Source organism: Ciconia boyciana, chromosome 9, assembly GCF_034638445.1.
Source record: "Ciconia boyciana chromosome 9, ASM3463844v1, whole genome shotgun sequence".
Taxonomy (NCBI): domain Eukaryota; kingdom Metazoa; phylum Chordata; class Aves; order Ciconiiformes; family Ciconiidae; genus Ciconia; species Ciconia boyciana.
Window position 1 is genome coordinate 31,609,360 of NC_132942.1, and position 19,059 is coordinate 31,628,418.

At 39.1% G+C, this 19,059-nt stretch overlaps 1 protein-coding gene across 5 annotated transcripts in view; it reads left to right on the forward strand.

Moving 5' to 3' along the window:
• The window catches only part of NETO2 (neuropilin and tolloid like 2), a 37,420-nt gene continuing 18,361 nt past the window's right edge, over positions 1-19,059 (forward strand). For 2 of the 5 annotated variants that reach the window (XM_072873443.1, XM_072873444.1), the window contains exons 1-5: positions 1-406; positions 12,644-12,700; positions 14,202-14,342; positions 16,316-16,564; positions 19,015-19,038. In XM_072873443.1, coding sequence (XP_072729544.1) covers positions 373-406; positions 12,644-12,700; positions 14,202-14,342; positions 16,316-16,564; positions 19,015-19,038 — 505 coding nt within the window. In that variant the 5' untranslated portion in view covers positions 1-372. Of the gene's footprint in view, positions 407-12,643; positions 12,701-14,201; positions 14,343-16,315; positions 16,565-19,014 lie in introns of all 5 variants that reach the window. The other 3 variants (XM_072873446.1, XM_072873441.1, XM_072873445.1) reach the window with 3 other exon arrangements.

Below are 19,059 nucleotides of genomic sequence, written 5' to 3' on the forward strand. Positions count from 1 at the left end.
TTCATTTGCCGGCAGCCGCTTCAGTCGGGCTGGGAGCTGCCGGGCTGCGCTCAGACCGCCCTAGGGGGAGCCCCCCCGCCCCCGACCCCCGCTCCCCGCCCCCCGGGCAGGCCAGCCCCGACGGAGCCCGCCGCGCCCCACTCTAGATGGGACTGAGCACAGCGGCGGCGGAGGCTCGGGGCTCGGGCGGCGGAGGCTGAGCGCGCCCCGCGCGGGGGCGCCGGGCATGGCCGCGGGCGGGCGGGGGCCGGCCGAGCCGTAGCCGCGGGCCACAGCGCCCTCGCGGGGGGCCGCCGCCGCGCCCGGCCGCGGCCATGGAGCGCCGCTGATCGCCGCCGCCGCGGAGTCGCCGCCGCGGCCCGCCGGGAGACAATGGCCCTGCACAAACTCTGCTCGGTGCTGGAAGGTAGGAGCCGCGGGCGACACGGCGCTCTCCGCGGGAGAGGCTGCCCGCGCCCCGCCGGAGGGGAGACCGCGGTACCCCCGGGGGCGCCCGCCCCTTCGGCTGCCCCGTGCGGCCCCCGCTCGGCCCCGGCCGCCTCCCACCGCCAGCGGAAACTTTCGTGCGAGGGGCACGGGGGCTGCTCCCGGGGCTGCGCTCCCGGGCAGCTGCCGCCTGCCTACGCTGCCCCGCTGAGCGGCTGGCGGGTCCCCCGCCCTGCCTCCGCTCCTCGCGAAAGCTGGCGCTGCCGTGCCGGCGGCGGCTCGGGGCTGCAGGACGGACGCTGCCGGGAGCCCAGCGCGGGGCCGTGGCGGGCCGGGAGCCCGCAGCCATCCCGGGCTGCTCCCTTCCCCGCCGGGCGCGGGCGGGCGGCGGGAGCACCTTGGCACCTCGGTTCGGGGGGTCCCAGCCTGCAGAAAGGCGGGTCACCATGGCAGCGACCCTGCCCCAGTGCCCCGTATATTCCCGAGACACACCGAGAGCTTCCTATGCTCCCGTCTTTTCACAGTAAAAATACTCTTTCTGCACTCTCCTAACGAGATGCCTAAACAGCGATCAGGTTATCATACTTGGTGTCGGGAGCAAGATCTGTTTTCAGCAAGGTTTTCACAAAATCAGTCACCTGAGTCACAAGCTACTGCCTGACCGGTATTCACCTGTGCTTCTCTTCCGCTTGAGGCTTTTAAATCTTGTTTCTAACTTCTTTAGGTTCAGAGGTAAACAGCTGAGGAAGGCTCCTCATCCTAGCATTTCTTTGTCTGTGGTATTATTTATACAGCTCGACAACGGGCGAGGGTTTTCTCTTAGAAAATAAAGCTAGATATGGCAGTTAACCTTGTGCCTCCAGAGATTATTTCTAGCATTCTGTATCTTCTTTAGCAATAGCAGACTTGAACCATCAGGGATTTTTTTTTTATTAAATTATTCCATTAGGAAATTTTGGAGCATCTGCTTGCATTATTGAAGCCAACAGGGCATTACTGCAGAGTGGAGAACTGTTTCTGGTATGCATTGATGCCCTCCCACGGTATGAAAGTTGTAAAGAAGTCTGTTTTAAATCCAGCATGTTTCCATGGCCCATAAAATCCCATGTTCCTGGCCTGAAGGACAGATGTCTTGAGGGTTTAAAGAAATATTTGTCATTTATTGGCATAATAATTGGGAGACAGAAGATACTTGCTCTCAATAGTATAGGTGTTAACCATCCGCTGAGTTTAAATAACATAGGAACATAAGGCTTACATGGGGGAGAAAAGGCATTTAGATTTTTTTTTTCTACTTCCTCTTTAAGTAACATAGTTAAATACCATAAACCACTATAAACCAACCATAAAATAAAACTGACATTTCTACTTCTTAATTACCTTCTACATAGGCAGATTTAATTACATTTCAGAAATACAGGATTGCTGCAAATTTGACGGTACAGGTTTTCTCCTGAACAGACCTCATGCCAATCTTTTATAATCACACTAATGTCCAGGTAAAAAGTCCTTCTACAGGGATTTTTTGTATTATTCATAATCTATAAATTGCACAAAGCCATTAGTCAATAAGCTGTTAGCATTCTAAATGCATCACTTGCCCTGACTACAGAAACAACCTATCATTACTTAGCATCATACACTCCCTTTTATCTTTTCTTCACTAGAAGTCTTCATATAGTCCGATTATTACATGTAATGAGAAAGAAAAAAAAGATTCCTATAAATAGACACATAGATTTAATGCCAGAAGGAAACTGTTGGGAATAGGATTCAAAGTAAGCCTCTGTATTTTACAAGTTGCATCTTAAATTCTGCATGGAAGCTCTACCTACAGTGGTAGTAATTTTTTTCTCTCCATACAAATAGCTTTGTGTGCAGAACTGGGAGAGTCCTGTGAAACCATATGTGAAGTACCATGAAGCTCAGTATATTGTGAAAAGTCCTATATCTTTTAATAATACTTAGAAACAGTTTAATCTTCTGTCCTTAACATGGAATGCATATATCCATTTCTGTCATCCACAAACGTTGTATTTTTTGGCTGTATACCTCAGGGCAGAAGAGAGCCCGTCATACTCACTTTGTGGCAATTCAAATTTCTTCTATTACGCATGTTCAGAACTACTCTATGTTCTTCCCAGCTATCAATAATAAGGGCTGATTTAAATAAACATCTTAATGTAATTCTTATTGCCTCTATCCGTAGTGTTCAACAAAACTTTTAAAAGTCTCATCCTGAATCCATCATCTTACATTGATTATTTGCTCTCATCCAGACCTACCAGCCAATAGTGCTGCGTGGAAGCGGCGGTGGCCCACGACAGCACTAAGGTTGCAATAGCTGCAGGTTTTGCTAAAGTGGAGCCCAGCCAATGCCCGCCTGCTTTCTCAGTGGTGTGTGTAACCTCTTGCAGGCCAAGGTGCTCACTGCATTTTGGTTGTTGAAAGACAAAGCCTTTTCCTCCCATCTTCAGTTCTCAATGAGATTTTAAACACACTAGAATAATTCTTAAATCCTAGCACAGCTTGCACAATGCAACTGCTCTACCACAATAAAGCATTGTAACCCTCTACTTCATAAGAGAGAAAAGCAGCAGCTTTCTTAATAAAGCCATGTTCCTGTTATGCTTTGGAAGTAAATATATCTGTCTTGAATTTCCTCTCATCTGCTATTCCCCCAAAATGTGTTTGCTAAGAGCTTGATCCCATTCTTCAAATACGCTCCCTCTTTCATTTACATATGCTATTATTTTGTTAAAAAAACCCACAAACCCCAAGTTAAATCCTGATGTACATTAATTTTGGAATATTTCAGTTATTATACTGGATTCAGTTAAAAGGCCAAAAAGATAATTCTGTAGTTTCTGTCCTGATAATTCAACAAGCAGCCAGGGCTAGAACAAATGACTGCTACTTCTGGAAAATCGACATTCCCAGCCTTCCAATGAACAACAGAACTATTTCCAACTCTGGCAGGTTGCAAGAATGTGGAGTACTATGATTAACTTCCTGCCATTCTGCTCAGCCCCCTCATTTGCATTTTGGCATGATTTTAACAGCTAATTTCTCACAAACAAGTAGTGTTGGGAAGTAATGCTTCCTTCCACACAAAAGATAGGAATTATGGCCTCCTGTTTCCTAAATCAAAAGGTGTAACGATGGCCCAAAAAGCTGAAAACAAGCAGAGAAAAAAGCGAATTTAAAAATCTGTTAATGATTTCATGATTTGTCCACTGAAACCAAAAGCAAAGTACTGACAGTAGAGGCTACAGTGGGCCTAAGGAAAGCAGTATCAAGCATAAGTCAGAACTGCATTTTTTACTTAAAAACAGGATCTACTTGCAACCTTTTCTGCTGCACTCAAAAAAGCTAAGGTCCAAACAGCTTGCACCGCTAAGCAGTTAAGCAGAAGTAACTGCAATAACTGTAGAATAGGATTCAAAAAGCTGCTGTGTTATAAACAAGGAAAGAATTTGGTGGTATGTATTATGCCTTGCTATTAATACATATACAAACAATATCCAAAATGCACCACTCCCAGAGTAGCATAACTTCAAAAACATTAACTCCCTTGTTTTCCTCAGACGTAGTTGACAACGACCGCTAAAATTTTTACAGAACAAATTGGTTATAATTACATTGCTATTAATAGAGAAGTTCTGTGTATAAATCAGGTATATAGTTGTAGCCGGAGTACAGAATAACACTGGATTGAAGCGAAAGGAGCTATTAAATTATGTATCCTTATCTAATGAAAAAGCTAAGATTTTTACCACCTTCCCTAAGGTTTAATTCATGGAGAGATGTTAGACAGAAAAAATTACCCCAAAGTGAAACTTTATAAGCTATTCATCATTTATGAACCTGTCAGAAATTCACAACATAATTCATTGCAGGACTGGTGAAGAGAGCTGGTAAACATCTGCAATTATACCAGAAATTGCACTTACTCTTGTACATGTTGTTTACATACAAAACAGGTTACACATGTAGTGATGGACATGCTTATCTGGACTGAAGCAAAATCTCAGTTATAGTGTCTTGGATACAGTTGGGGTTCTAGCACTGCAAACAAGCTTGCTGCTTTTCTGCCTTATATACTCCAATTTGTTTTTTAATTAATGAAGCACTTACAGTCTTGGACAACTTAAATAGCTTGCTATCTCTATTGATATATGACTGACAACTGCCACCTCAAATACTGCAAGTGATTGGGGTGGGGGAGTATAAATTTTTCAACAAAAAATCAGCAGGTAACTTTTCCTGAAAAAATTCCACATTTCTTTGGGCTTGTCTTTGTGCTTCACCCCATTTTCTGTTACTACAAAGCTGACCCACTATGCAGCATACGTCAACAATACATTTCACAAAACTTCCTTCTTTACCATACAATAAAATCCATGAACACAGAGAAGTCTCTTTTTAAGGGACTGAGAGTGAGGAGCTAGAAAAATATATTAATTTATACTCTGTACACAAATTGTTGTCAGACATGACAGAAGACAGCAGAACTTTTAATAGTAATTCCATCATAGACATTCCTGAAAAGATTCCCATTGAAAAATACATTATATTGATAATAAAGAACAAGAGAGGAAGAAGTTTGGTACAATCTGATCTGTTTTGAAGTCAAAAGTATCACTATCCAAGTGTTCTAGGAATAAGTAATCTCTGGGAAAGATTTATTCAGAATAGTCATGTACAGCAGGATCAGTTCTGTCAGCTACAGGGAAACCATCTGAACTTTAAGTCAGTGTATATATTTTAATAAGGTTTTTGGAACCCCTCATCAACATGGTTTGCACATGCAGCCTTCTCATCAGTCTCTTGCTGCACACAGCTTGGAGATGAAAAAAGTTCCTCCATATAAAAAGGAAAGCTTCTATTTTAAAAATGAAAGATATAATTCTTCTGGCAGAAGTTTTGCTGGCAGACATACCCAGGATTATAAGTAACAGGATGTGGAGCAACTGGTAAAATGAAGCAGCCCACAGCTGCTTATACATTTCTAATGGAGGAAGGGATCAGAAAAGTTAAATGTTTTGAGCAAACCTGGAGGGGACTCTGTCAGTCCATCCAAGCATGAATTGTTCTGCACATGATTTTGATCAAAGGGACGTGGGAGAACTGCATTTACTTCCTGAACCAGTTAACCTGGTTTCTCTGCAGCGATACGGACTCCCAATTTGTTCTTTGGCAATTTAAAGAGAGGAATCCCTACTGGAAACAGCTGGAGTGAGATGAAACTGTTATATCTGAGAATAGACCTGAGTGCATTCAGATATCCTGCTGGCATGCTAATGGCTAACAAGATCTGGATCTTAGAAAGGCGCTAGAGTCACTGTTAATAGCTGGTGAAGCCCACTTCTGCTATCAAGCTTTTGTGAGGATTAAAGATGGGTTGGCAGCTCCACTAGCATGCTCTGGGTGAGACTTACAGCTAAAATATGTCTTGCCTGATGCACACCTTCATCTCTGTTCCTTTATTCTGTGGTGATCCTGCAGTATATTCCAACATGAGGAAATCACTGGAGCTGTTAATAGGCTAAGTTATAGGCAGCCACCTTAACTGCTCTGTGATACTCATTTTACCAATCTGCAAATGTCCTGTTGAGACCACAAGAGATTAGGGAATATATACAGTCTATGAATTCTAAGAGCATGTGGGATTCGAAAACTGCTGTGTTTTCACCCTCAGCAATAGAATTGTTTGCCTAAAAAAGCAGCAACAGATGCAATCCAGTATTCCTTTTATCAATTAGCAAATGTCACCAAATGCTAGAAAGAGAGAGAGAAATCTCATTCCCTGGAATTTACAGTTTGTGTTTCTGAGCTAAAAATGGCTTGAATCAGAAATGCACTTAATTAGCTTTCTGAAAGAAAGGGAGGTGACCATCCACACAGGATTACATAAAATCTGGAGTGTCTGTTTTCCTTCCCCCACTTTACCTTGTCTGTCTAAATTGCAAATGTTCTTTACAAGAAGACCGGTCAATCGCTTTGAATTTGTGCAGTATCTAACATCATGGGACCCTACACTTGATCAGAGTCCTTAAAAGCAACCAAAACACATATAAGTAATTTATGTTGTATATGTAATCTTGGCCAGAGAATAAGATAGGATATGACATCACAAATGTCCCTACCACATTAATAGCTAACATTAATGTTTAGACATATGTGGGAAAACAAATGGATGTAAAAGCTGGGATTCTGTGATTAGCAGTTACTGAAAGTAACATTAATTTTATCACACAGGGCAAACTAGAAGCTAGGTTTAAGAATAGTACACAGAAAAGGATTCATTCCCATAAGGCAAAACACAGTATATAATTAAGATCAAGCATTTGTTACTCTAGGCTGTATCTGCCAGAAAGAAGCAGGCACCCTGGCAAGATTTTCTAACACGCATTACCTGTGTGTTGCCAATTACTGTCTATTTGGACTATATGTATACAAGGTGCTGCCTAATCCAGGGAGTACAGCACAGAGATAAAACAGTGAATCCTGCTTTAAGCAATGTCTGTCGTCTTTATCCCTAGGATTCTGACTACCACTATACTAAGAATGTGTAATACTCTAAATGATTAAGTCTTTATTTAAAAAATTGGTGGAATTTTTCACTCTGTTTCTCAGTTGTGCATGACTGCTCCCCAGTTTGATATTCAGCTTGCCCTGCATGCATAGATCCCCCACTGTCATCACTGAAGACAGACACTGCTCTCAGAGCCACACAGCAAATCTAGTCTGTTTTCTCTATATGTGAAGATCCCTAGAGCATGCAGAAAAAGCAGAGCAAAGACATACCATAGGGAGCTCAGAGCAGTACTGTATCCCATGAAATCTGAAGAATGCATCTTGCCAGAAAGTACAAGCACGTGTCAGATTTGCAGCCTTAAAGCACTTGTTTTTCTAAGCAACACACTGATTTCTCAATATTGCGTTAAGCACCCTTTTACTATAAAACTAACTATATTATTCTCATTTTTGAAGAGAAATAGGAGCCACTCATTTGTGAATCTCTCTCTATATACTTCAATACACAAATTAACACCTTTTTTTTGCAGCTTAGAGTCATTTTAGAGAATTTTAAGAAATGCCAGCAAAGAAAATCTTGACTCCTGGAAACAATGCATAGCTTATTACACCAGTTCAGGGGATTCTTTTATATTATTCCATAAGCCTATTTCAACCACAGAATAGTAATAAGAATTTGCAATGTATGGTTAGTGTCTTCGGTCTTAAAAAATTATACAGCTGTCTGCAGACTATGTGATCTAAAATATTTCATGCAAAGAAGTGAAGAAAATGAAAAATCAATTCTTTTAAAAACAGAGACAGAAGCTTGCTGTTTTTTCTTTATTTCTAGTTAATGTTCACACAGGTAAAAACTGTCAGATCTTTAAATGGTGATACAAAAGTATGCACCATATAATTTGTCGAATAAAAGTCTGTAGCAAATACCAGATTCATGAATAAAAGAAGCCCCTCTTAATCTGTCTGCCTCAGTGGCTATGCTGCTCTTGGCTTAATGATAGCCTCTTCTACAGTGTACATGTCATGAAGTAGAAGCTCAATATAAGGTGCAGAAGCACTAACCTCTATTGTATTTAGCAACTAAATATCTCTAAGTTTATAAGGTCAGTCTCCCATATTTCAGTGTCCTCTAGTAGAATTCTCACCACACTCCTCCATTAAAAACGAAACAATCAAACCCACCCTTCTGTCCCTTTGATATTCAATGCAGTCATGCAGTCCTGCACTGTTTGTGCTGTTGCCTACATTAGCAAGTCATGTTCAAGTGGCATTTTTAGATACTTACTACTTCTGCTTCCTGTACCATAATAGAATACGGAGCTAAGTCTAGAGTTATCTTTCATCCACACTGAAGAACAGTCATGTCACAGTGATATGTAATAAACTTTAAAAGAGGAAAAAAGAAGGAACAGAGGAATACTGTGTCCCATTGCAAGTTCATGTGCATTATAACTATTTGAATTTCAATTTATCAGAAATAACAAGATCATTCTTCATCCTTCTGAAAGTGCTACAAGACTTTTAGTGAAGTAGTTCGGTATCTCATGTCTGTTCTAATTGCCGTGTCTGTGTCCCCACAGGCTGTATCAGGACACTGGTTCAGCACTAGCTCTCCCCTGCACCATCCTACAGGATCTGTCTCTTCTCTAGACATCTTCCTTCCTTCTTACTGACTTGTATGGTCCAAATTAGTCTTTGAGATTTGAAAATATTTTTCCAGGAAGTGGTATGGATTTAGGACACCAAGTGATTGCTTTGTTGTTTTTAAAATGCACACAAAAATGGGTTAATGGAAGCAGTCTAAAAGGTCTAAAAATATCCTTTTTTTTTTTTCCTTCTTTCCTTTCCTTTCATCCTGAACATTGATAGGCCTTGTTTTCAACCAAAAACCTCCTGTTTGCTATCCTACATTATACTGTGTCATGTAAATGTATGCAGTTTAAGGCAATACTACCTCAGGCATCCCTGCCCAGCACTCTCAGGAAAAACAGATAAAAGTCCTCTCTCCACCTTTTTGCTAGCAATGTCACAGAGATAAGGACAGCACACATACAGAGTATTAGTCAAAGACACCTCTTTTCTTTATCTTACTATCACCCAGGATAAAAGTAATGGCAAAGGAAGGCCCTTAAACATTTGCTTCCTAGGCTGCTTTGAATACATCTTAAGGGTTGTTGAGAGCATGAGAAGGATAGGCATTGCCACGGAAAGGCAAGAGGTGGAAGAAATTAAAAATGAAGAAGATGAAAAGGGCAGGGAACAAAGAGAAGGTGGCCCATACTTACTATATCCACTCATCCATATAACATGACAAAAGGAAGACAGTAAGACAAATATTCAGCCCGTTTATCTTCTGTAATTGCCTGCATATCCATGCTGTTCTGCAGGAAACATGCACTGTTCTTTTGCACTTACACACGCATACACAGCTCCGGACTATTAATAGAAATGGCACAGGCTTTAGTGAAAGCCAGTCAGATTTTCTGAAGTCCTTTTAGGAAGCTTCTTTCTGTATCTGCATCATTTCAAGAAGGGAAATCACTGGTTCCGTAACTGAACATCTATTCTTATGTTGTCTCTATCTGTACAAGAGAGAACAATCACTGAAATAAACATAGATGCTTACTGATATTTTCAAGGTGAAAAAGAAGAAAAAAAAGTATACTGTAACAGTGTTAGCCATAGTAGATAGCTGTACCAAAAAAAAAAAAAAAAAAGAACAAACCCCCAGATTTCCCACTGTTACTTGAAAGTGACTGCATTAATTTTGTCAGTCACGAAAGTATTTATCTTACTCATATTTCTGTGCCTGTTTGCTTTAAGAAAAAAAGACAAAGCCCATTTCACATTTTAAGAAGCAGCACAACAAGTTATAGAGAGATTGCTGTGTCCTTGCAAAATAGAGGGTGGGCGTAGCACATCTTTAAGAAAGGTTAATTCAATAGAAGAACGTACTGACACATGATTTATATAGGATTGTGGAAATTGCATTTACTTTAATGACAAAAGCCAACTTGGAAGTGTTGCTCCAAAACCAGGGTAGAAAAAACCAAAGAAAATACACAGACAACTTTATAACCACTATCAAGATTCTCTGTTAGGGACAAGCGATCTCAGGAGTACAAATGCGTTACAAGTTCATGCACTTAAACTCAGATCTTTGAGTGCACAGTTTAAACATAGAAGCCACAAAAATAAACTGCAAATAATTTTGAAATAGCAGCATCTATATAAGAAATACTAAAAACTAAAAAATATCTGAAAACTAATGTCAATCATATGTTAATAAAGATGGGATATTTGTTTATTTTATTGAACATCCATAACTTGAAGACCAGTAATGGGTACTAGATACTTTCTTCTGAAGGATGAATTTTCAATCTAGGGTGAGTCAGCAATGATTAATGATTGATACTTTGTATTGGGACAATGACAGTTAGGAAGTATATTTTCAGTATATTAATACTGATGAAAATACAGAATTATTGCAAAGATGGAAATTGCAAAACTACCTAAGTCTTAACCTACTATCTCATAATGCATCCCTAAAAATCAAATAAGCTTTCAGGAACATAACACTTGTTTGCAAGACCTGTCTGGTATTTTAGAATGCCCACGGTTGTGAATGTGACTTACAAGGGAAAAAGCGGTTGTTGGTAAGGGAAGTCTCATAATGATATACTATCTGGTTTAATATGGGTAGAGAGAAGAAAGGGCAGCAGAAACATCTATAATAAAACACAAATGCTAGATGGACACTTTCAGGGGCAGACTTTGATTCCTTTTGTCTTTCCCCAAGATAATATATCTGTGCCAACATTACAGCAGCATCTAGATGAGTTCAGTCAGGATCACCGTAGTTCACAGTGCATGCTCACTCTGGAACTCTCTGAAGGACTGAAGGTCTAACAGCAACACAGGGAAAATCACAGATAGAGAAAATGCCGTTTCAGCACGAGCCACTAAAAGGCCTGAGCAACTAGGGGGGAAAATAGGGAAACTAAAATGAACTTCTTGAATGTGACAATACAATTCCTGCTGAAATATTTTTTTTCCTGCAGTGATGAGGTCATGCCTGTCTGACTTAGTATTAACAAGTAGATTAAGAACATGGGAAAGGCCATACCAGGTCAAATCAAAGGTCCATCTAGCCTGGTATCTTCTTTCAGAGAGATAGAAAAGCAGAGGTCTCAGAAAGAGTATAAAAGTAGAGCAAATTATATTTGCCCCAAATATTATCGAGACTTCCAACAACTTGTGGCTTAAGGGGTTTCTGAAACAGAATTTTCTACCTTAAGGATGCATTATGAAGTATGTGCATTAAAAATAATAAAATAAAATAAAATAAAATAAAATAAAATAATCTTCATTTACTTTGAACATGCCACCTGTTAGCTTTGTCTGATACCCCCTGGTTCTTGAATTGGAAGAGACAATAAGTAGTTGCTCTCTATTTACCATCTCAACAACACCCGTGATTTTATAACTTGTATCCTGTCTCCCCTCAGCCAGCTTCTGTCCAGGGCAAAGAGTCCTAGCCTACTTAGCTAGTTCTCTAAGATATGTGTCCAGAATTGTAGAGATACTCAAGATGGAAGCAAATGAAAGATTTGAAGAGTGGCGTAATTATATACTCTATTTAATTCTCTTTTCCCTTCCTGGTAATCCCTAACAATTTGAGGAGACAAAGCATTTTAGGAAAATCTGGATATTAAGCCTGCTTTAAAACTGTTGATGAATAGTGGAACATGGAATCTTTAATATGTGCTGTTCAGACTGACATATTGGGTGCAACAAAAATGTAAATATAAGGGAAAGGCCAAAAGCAAAACCATCTAGACAGCTTCTTTTTAGGGAAGGAAGGAAGGAAGGAGAAAGAGGGTTGGGAGAAAGAGTGTAACAAGATCTTTAACAGGTCCAGTATATAGTAAATTCAAATGTAGAAAATGCCAGCATGTACCAACACCTGTGACTAACACAACACTTCAGCAAACCAGAGTGCTTGCAACAGTGCATATCCTAACAGCGTCCACATCCTAGCTGTTGTCACTGCTCAGAGTAAGTCTCTCCATTGTTAGAACTTGTATCTGCTCACTTTCTACTGCCACATACATCATTTGCAGAAATCAGTGGTATTGTGGCAGCATCACAACAACCAGTCTTGGAAGTACAGTTCTATAGTGCTCCTGAAATCCATGTAGGGATAAGACCATGCAGTGTCTCCTGTGGCCCTGATTAATTTCTTGGGAGCTGGAGAAGTCTTTTGTACACGTTACGCATATGGAGTTTTAGGATAAATATGGTTCAGTATAGCAGTGAAACATCTCATTTCAGGATATAAAAGTTATATAGAAGATAGATACCATTTAATTTTATAAAATGCTTGCAAATTATTCTTAATGCTTGAAAATATTCTTAAAGTCCCCTCAAACAATAAATTGCTATTCTCATATACGCTTTCCTGAGGAACCTGGAAGAAGAACTGACAGTGCACTTAGACTGCACTGGTTTTCTGAAGTTGAAATTTTAAGAAAGCACATAAATGAATTACGTATTTTTGTGTGTTCTGAGTTGTTTTGGTTAGTGATTCTAGGATTTGCATGGATCAAGACTGCAGAAAATGGTCTATAATTTTGATGAATTACTGATGTTTTTCCTGTCCAATTTCTCTCATCAGTGTTGCTAGTAACAATCCTTGTAGTGGAAGGGATTGCCATTGCACAGAAGACACAAGGTACAATTTTGGTTTGATGATTTTCTTTCAAAAAATGTAAGTTTTATAATTTTTAATTAAGCAGTATAAGTGAAAGTAAGTATTTGTGTTCAGATATTAATAGCTCTTGAATTACCAATATGAATTGCAGTAGTTCCCATTTTCCCCCTATTTACTGCATTTTTTTTTCCAACTGAACAAAGCCATCCAGTCACAAAGAACATGGACATTCACTTACCCAGTTAAAATTCTGTGGGTTTAGACCTTAGAGGTGGAAAAAAACCACCACGGGAATTCATGTTTTCTGTATCTGAGAACAAGCTTTTCAAATAGTCCACCCACAAACATTTTTGAAGCCTGCTGAGCGGGGAAGGCATCAGTTTCACAAACCTTATTTTCTCATATATGGGATTAACCCACACATAGGAGAGAAGAATTCCTTGAACTGACACCTACAGAATTTCCTTGAACAATTTCTGCAGGAGAGACTAAGTTTTCACCTCCATAAATCAAAAAGCTGCCAAGATACCAGTGGAAGGTGATGTAATTTACTGGAGGCAGCTAAGACGTGTATCAGCATGGACTCCCTCTCAAAGGTCTGCAAAGAAAAGCTGCATAAATATAAATAACATTATGAGAGCACCCTGTGAGGTTTAGGAAAAATTTAGCAGAAACCACATACCCTGTGTCTTACTTTCTCCAGTTCTGCTGATATCAAGGGGAAGGGTTAAAGGTACTTAAGAAGAATGTCAGAGAGATCATACTATTCCCAACTCCTTTCTCCTTGGATAAGGAAATCTGAACTAACAAAGCTCCTGCGAATGGTCTAGCGTGATGCACTAGCTTCGTAAACTGCATTATCTCAGTCAAGGATCATATTTCCCTGTACACCCAGAAGATGACCTTTGATCTTAAGTGAGGCCTTTAGCTACCAGTGCAATCTACCTATTGCTAGTAATTTTATTAACTACTATTGCTGTATTTAGTGTATTTACATATTATAATTAATTCTAAGCGTTCTGTATTCCCACAAATCATTGTAAATAGATATTCAGTCTAAGGGCCATGTACTTCAGTATACTCTGGAATCAGGGCCAAAAATAGTAAAAGCAAACAAATATTTTGGATTATGTTTGCACAGGAATGGAGAAGACATAAGCCATAAAATAATGCTGCTGTATTGGCAGCCATGGTGACTATTTGACTTAGAAAGAAGAGCACCAAAAAATCTAAACTGACTTGGATAAAAAAAATTAATCCCTCTCTTCCCTTCCCAAGGATTACTGGACATATTTGATATTCAAAAACTGTGATCTCTTTAGGATGTACCACATCACTAAATTAAACATATGATTTTCCTAGCCAGATATTAACAAGTGGCATATAAGAGGGTTTTCAACCAAAATAAATTACTTCCTTCTTTTATGGGATATGCATTATGTCAGTTCAGTGTTTTACTTCTGCAAAATCGAATTTGCATGCTTGCAGGGGAAATTTATTTGATCACTTTTTTTTGCTTAAGGTGGGCAAAATATTGGAGTGAATCGCATTCCTCCTACTCAGTGTGACAATTGGGTACGGACAAGTAATGGAGGACATTTTGCTTCACCAAACTACCCTAACATGTACCCACCAAATCAAGAGTGCATCTATATCTTAGAAGGTACATGCTGTATTTCTGTTTTGTGTTGTAACCTTACTGTTAAATGGATAATCTTGAACTGTTAAAACTGTGTCATTTTACTATACTGTCAAGTATTGTATAGCCATACTGGTAATATAATAAATTCTGCAGTCGTTTGGTTGAACAAGAAGCTAAATTTGCTCTCAGAAGTAATAATAACAAATTAATAGAAAATGCAAACATTCAGGAATTGGCTATATGGAATAAGACATACCCTCAGAGCCAGAAAAAGCAGCATCAGATCTACTGTAATCTATGAAGGCACAGAACTATTAAGATAAAAATTGTAGCTTGTTATCTTAATATCACTTCCAATATTGCCAATAATAAACTGCAGAAGATGGTTGAAGACTATATTCTGTCTCACAAGTAGAAAATCTTTATGCTGTCCTTTATTAAAAAAGACACATCTGACTGCCATAGTACAGTACTAAAAATATGGTGATTTGTTAGCACTGCTGACGTCACTATTAAAATTATGTGATGAGGACAAAAAAATTTCATTAACTAGAATAAAACCACATCCCGATGAGGATATCTTGGATAAAGGGAGACTATCTTGCAAGACTTGGGACACACTAATTATTTTTTCCTCTTACTGGAATGCATCCAAAACCCACTGAAGTCAGCTAAAAACATTAGTCAGCTTAATCATCAGATTCATATCAATCAATTTAAATATTTCAAGTAATATGTTTCAGTGAGTTTTTATTTGTACAGTATAGTACTGGTTCATAGACACCCTCATTTTTGCTTGTATGCATGCACATCTGAAGTTTTGCATCTTCCCTGCCAGCGAAGGCACTAGAAAGCAGGTATCCTGTCCAGCTTCAGAGTTTGGGCATACCAGATCCATTGCTGGATCTCCTTTGCACAAGGCAGTTTCCATGGGGCACAGAATTGGTTTCCATGCCTCTGTCCTCACCGTCCTTATGCAGAAACATTATGGGTACCTGAGTGAGACAAAGGCCTTCCACAGTTTCTAGCTAATATATGGTCCTTCCTGCAGACCACTGCCGATATGTGCAAACAGCTACAAATGTTTTTAACTCATGTATAAGTAAGGTATAAGGTCTAAACAGAGTATGAGAGACATGTAAGTAAATCCTGTTTGCATTCAGAAGCAGCAGACAACATGCGATTCTTTAGTGCTGTCATTCCAGATACCAATTAGTATCAGAAAGTTCGTGTAGCTTGATAGATGACAAGAACAGGTAACACTGAAGCTATTCATAGAATATAAAGTCACGGTTCCAAACTACAGATGTGGAAGTCCAGTCACAAAGTAGCCATAGCTGCACCTCATCAGGATTTAGGGGTCTGATCCAAATCCTGATGTTAGGCTGTCACTGGTTCAGACTTACCAACATCTGCAGTCACCTGTATATAATATGTGTGAAGCATTTACACGTCTCTGAATATTCTAATAAAAGATGTCTCCTGCCAAAGGATCTACAAATTTGGGCTTAATGTTTAGGAAATATACCAGTGCTATACTATATTAGGAAATATAGTTCTTTGTATTTTTTTCTTTTCCATTCTTTTCTGCATGCCTCAATGTTTTGTCCTTTGTTATGTACTTTGCTTTCACAGAACACTGGTTTTAATTTATACCTTAATATTAAAACTTGTGCGAATACCTTTGCATATATGTTAATCTGTTACATGTGCTGCGTTAAGTTTATGTCGTTTCTGAATATTCAACAATAAAGATCAGCAAGCAAAAAAATTGCATAAAATTCAATGAAAAGGTATCTTCTACATAATAATTTTTAAAATTTTTATTACAGTGTATCTGAGTTTTTGTAGCAGATTGCCAGATGTATTTTGAGAAGTTTCCAGTCTCTTTTTTATCTTGCTGTTTTGGAGGCCTGCCTCTTCATTATTTCATGTCTTCATGTGTTTTTTATACAGATCTTAATTTAATCTTTTGCTCGATTTTTTATGTCTAGCTGCTCCACGACAAAGAATTGAGTTGAGTTTTGATGAACCTTATTACATAGAACCCTCATTTGAATGTCGGTTTGATCATCTGGAGGTTCGAGATGGACCTTTTGGTTTCTCCCCTCTCATTAATCGTTACTGTGGTCTGAAAAGTCCTGCACTAATTAGATCAACAGGGAGATTTATGTGGATCAAGTTTACTTCTGATGAGGAGCTGGAAGGAAAGGGATTTCAAGCAAAGTACTCATTTATACCAGGTAAAGATGCCTAAAATTCTGAGTTAATGACCATCTGCTCCCATTGAACTCTGTGGATGTGTTTATACTGGCAGTCTAGAGCTGTATTTCGTAAGTGCTCATGAAGGCAAAGTGACAATGTGATAGTTACAGCCTCAGCCCTGCTAATCCTACAGCATACTTGATTCAAACCACTTTGGAAAATTGACTGAAGGGAATTACAGGTCTATAGTTTGCTAGTGAAGAAGTCAGTTGATCTTGTTCATGCTGAAGGCTTTAGCAACTTCCCTCTTTTACTCTAACTTGTACCAGTTTCAGCAGTAGTAGTAATGGAAAGAGCGTTTATGTAGACAAATACCTGGCATTTTCAACAGCCTATCTTCTAGGAATATAAGACAGTATGACAAAAACACCTGAAGCAAATCTACAATAGCACTTCCAGCCAGATGCAAAACATTTTAAATCTCCATTCGGAAAAGCCAGAGGAAATATCTATACAGTCCAAGCATTAGCTCTCAGTATAACTAGATTCCCTCAAACCACAGGCTCAGACAACAGAATTGTTCTTTGCTCAAAGTACAGTGTAGTTTACAGTGTATGAAGGAGAGGATAATATGCTGTCAGTGCCTTTAGGCAAACAAAAAATACATCTGCTCTGTGCGGCCACTTAAAACCGGCAGGGCATTCTTTTTACAAGAAAATTTGACCTGATGTCCTTGTGCAATGCTTGACTGCTGTACCTCATAGATACTATACGTGTAGTTATCAGCATTTTATTGTCCTTTGGGACAAAAGAAAGTGTACAAATGTCAGCTCTACTACTACTATAAATGTATATACAGGCCTAACTTTTTAATGTCGTCTTTACCCCTACAGCACATGAAAACACTATACATGATTGTACATTACTGCTTATAGAACTGTATACCTTGCTAGGGATTTAGACTTGGAAACTTCAGATTCACAAGGTGACCAGACCACTGGGAATAACATACGAAAATGTTTTCATAGGAACAGTACTTATGCATTTTGCTAAGTCCATTTCCAAAGTCATTGCATTAACATCACTTACAAAACTAACTTAGCCTAGTTCCAGGCTGGAACTTTAAATACACATTTAAACTGTATATTATTTTCACAATAGATTGCAGCAACTGAAGGACTGATATTTTTCTTTCCTTTTCTTTCCTCTGTGTTTACATAGAGTGTGGTAAAATATTTTGGGATTGTGAAAATGGAAGGGGACATGCATGTACACCCCCACTTCATAAAAAAAATCAGTTCACAAAGAAGGTTGAAAATCTTCTGCAGAATTTTGCATATAGTGATCATAGATATCTAACTAAAACAGAGGAGGGCAAAGAAGGCATTTTCTCAGCTGTACCGAGTCCTCAGCTCAGGACTGAGGCATTTTAGGGGAAGTGATAAGCTCCCTACACAGAAAAACATTTAGAGGACCACAGAAAAGAGCCAAATTCTGGAACTTAATTTGGAAAAGAATTTTGTACAAAACAGGCATGCACCTTTGCATGAACTAGTGCTTTCTTTGCGTAGACTAACATTTCACACACATACACACACTATGATTTGTGTGATTTCTGCGGCGATTTTCTATACCACAGCTGCGAATGGGTGCATCTTGCAAGTTTCTATGCTGATTTGTGAGGAAACACTAACCTGATCACTCAAATGTAAGCCTTGGACATCCCAGCCCGTTACAGACTCATTTTTAATCAAGCCTTAGTCCCAGTAAAGACAAGTACCATCAGTTAACCGTTATGAAAAAGTATATTCTTAACTTGCTAGTAGTATGCATATAGTATACTACTACAGTATATACTACAGATACATACACTACCTACACGTCACATTTAGAAGAGAGAAGACAGAGGAGCAATAAAGGTGAAATTCTGCCTCCATAAACAATGTCTAGAACTGTGCTACCTGGCCTAACAGAGGAGGCATGGGTACCCAAGGAAAAAGTATCTTTAGTATTGAACTGTCCTTCTTTATATTCTTTATTAATAGCAATTAGCAATTTTGAAGTGTTGATATATTCTACCAAACTTCAAATTGTTCAGAACTAGACAGACAGCAATCTGATAAAAATGATGCACACAGAAAGATCCCCTGTACTCTTGTGGAGCTCCAGTGATTTCACTGAAAACTGGCATAGTTAAACTCAGAATGTAATGTAGGAACAAAATAGCGAATAGTAATTTTTGGTGTTATGCTGGAAATCTGAGCTGTCAGTATAGAATTACCTTATTCAGATAAGGTCAATCTTTGTGGAATAATGTTATCATCTAAAAAAAAATTGTCTCTGTACCCTCCAATAGATTCAGTAAACTTTCTGACAATTTTTATTGTGACATAATAAAAAATGGACATAATCTTCAGATTATACTAAACCTTGAAGTGATTCTCAAGCATTGATAGTCCCTGTGATTCATGACTTCTTTCTATTACAGATCCTGACTTCACTTACCTAGGAGGTATTTTAAATCCCATCCCAG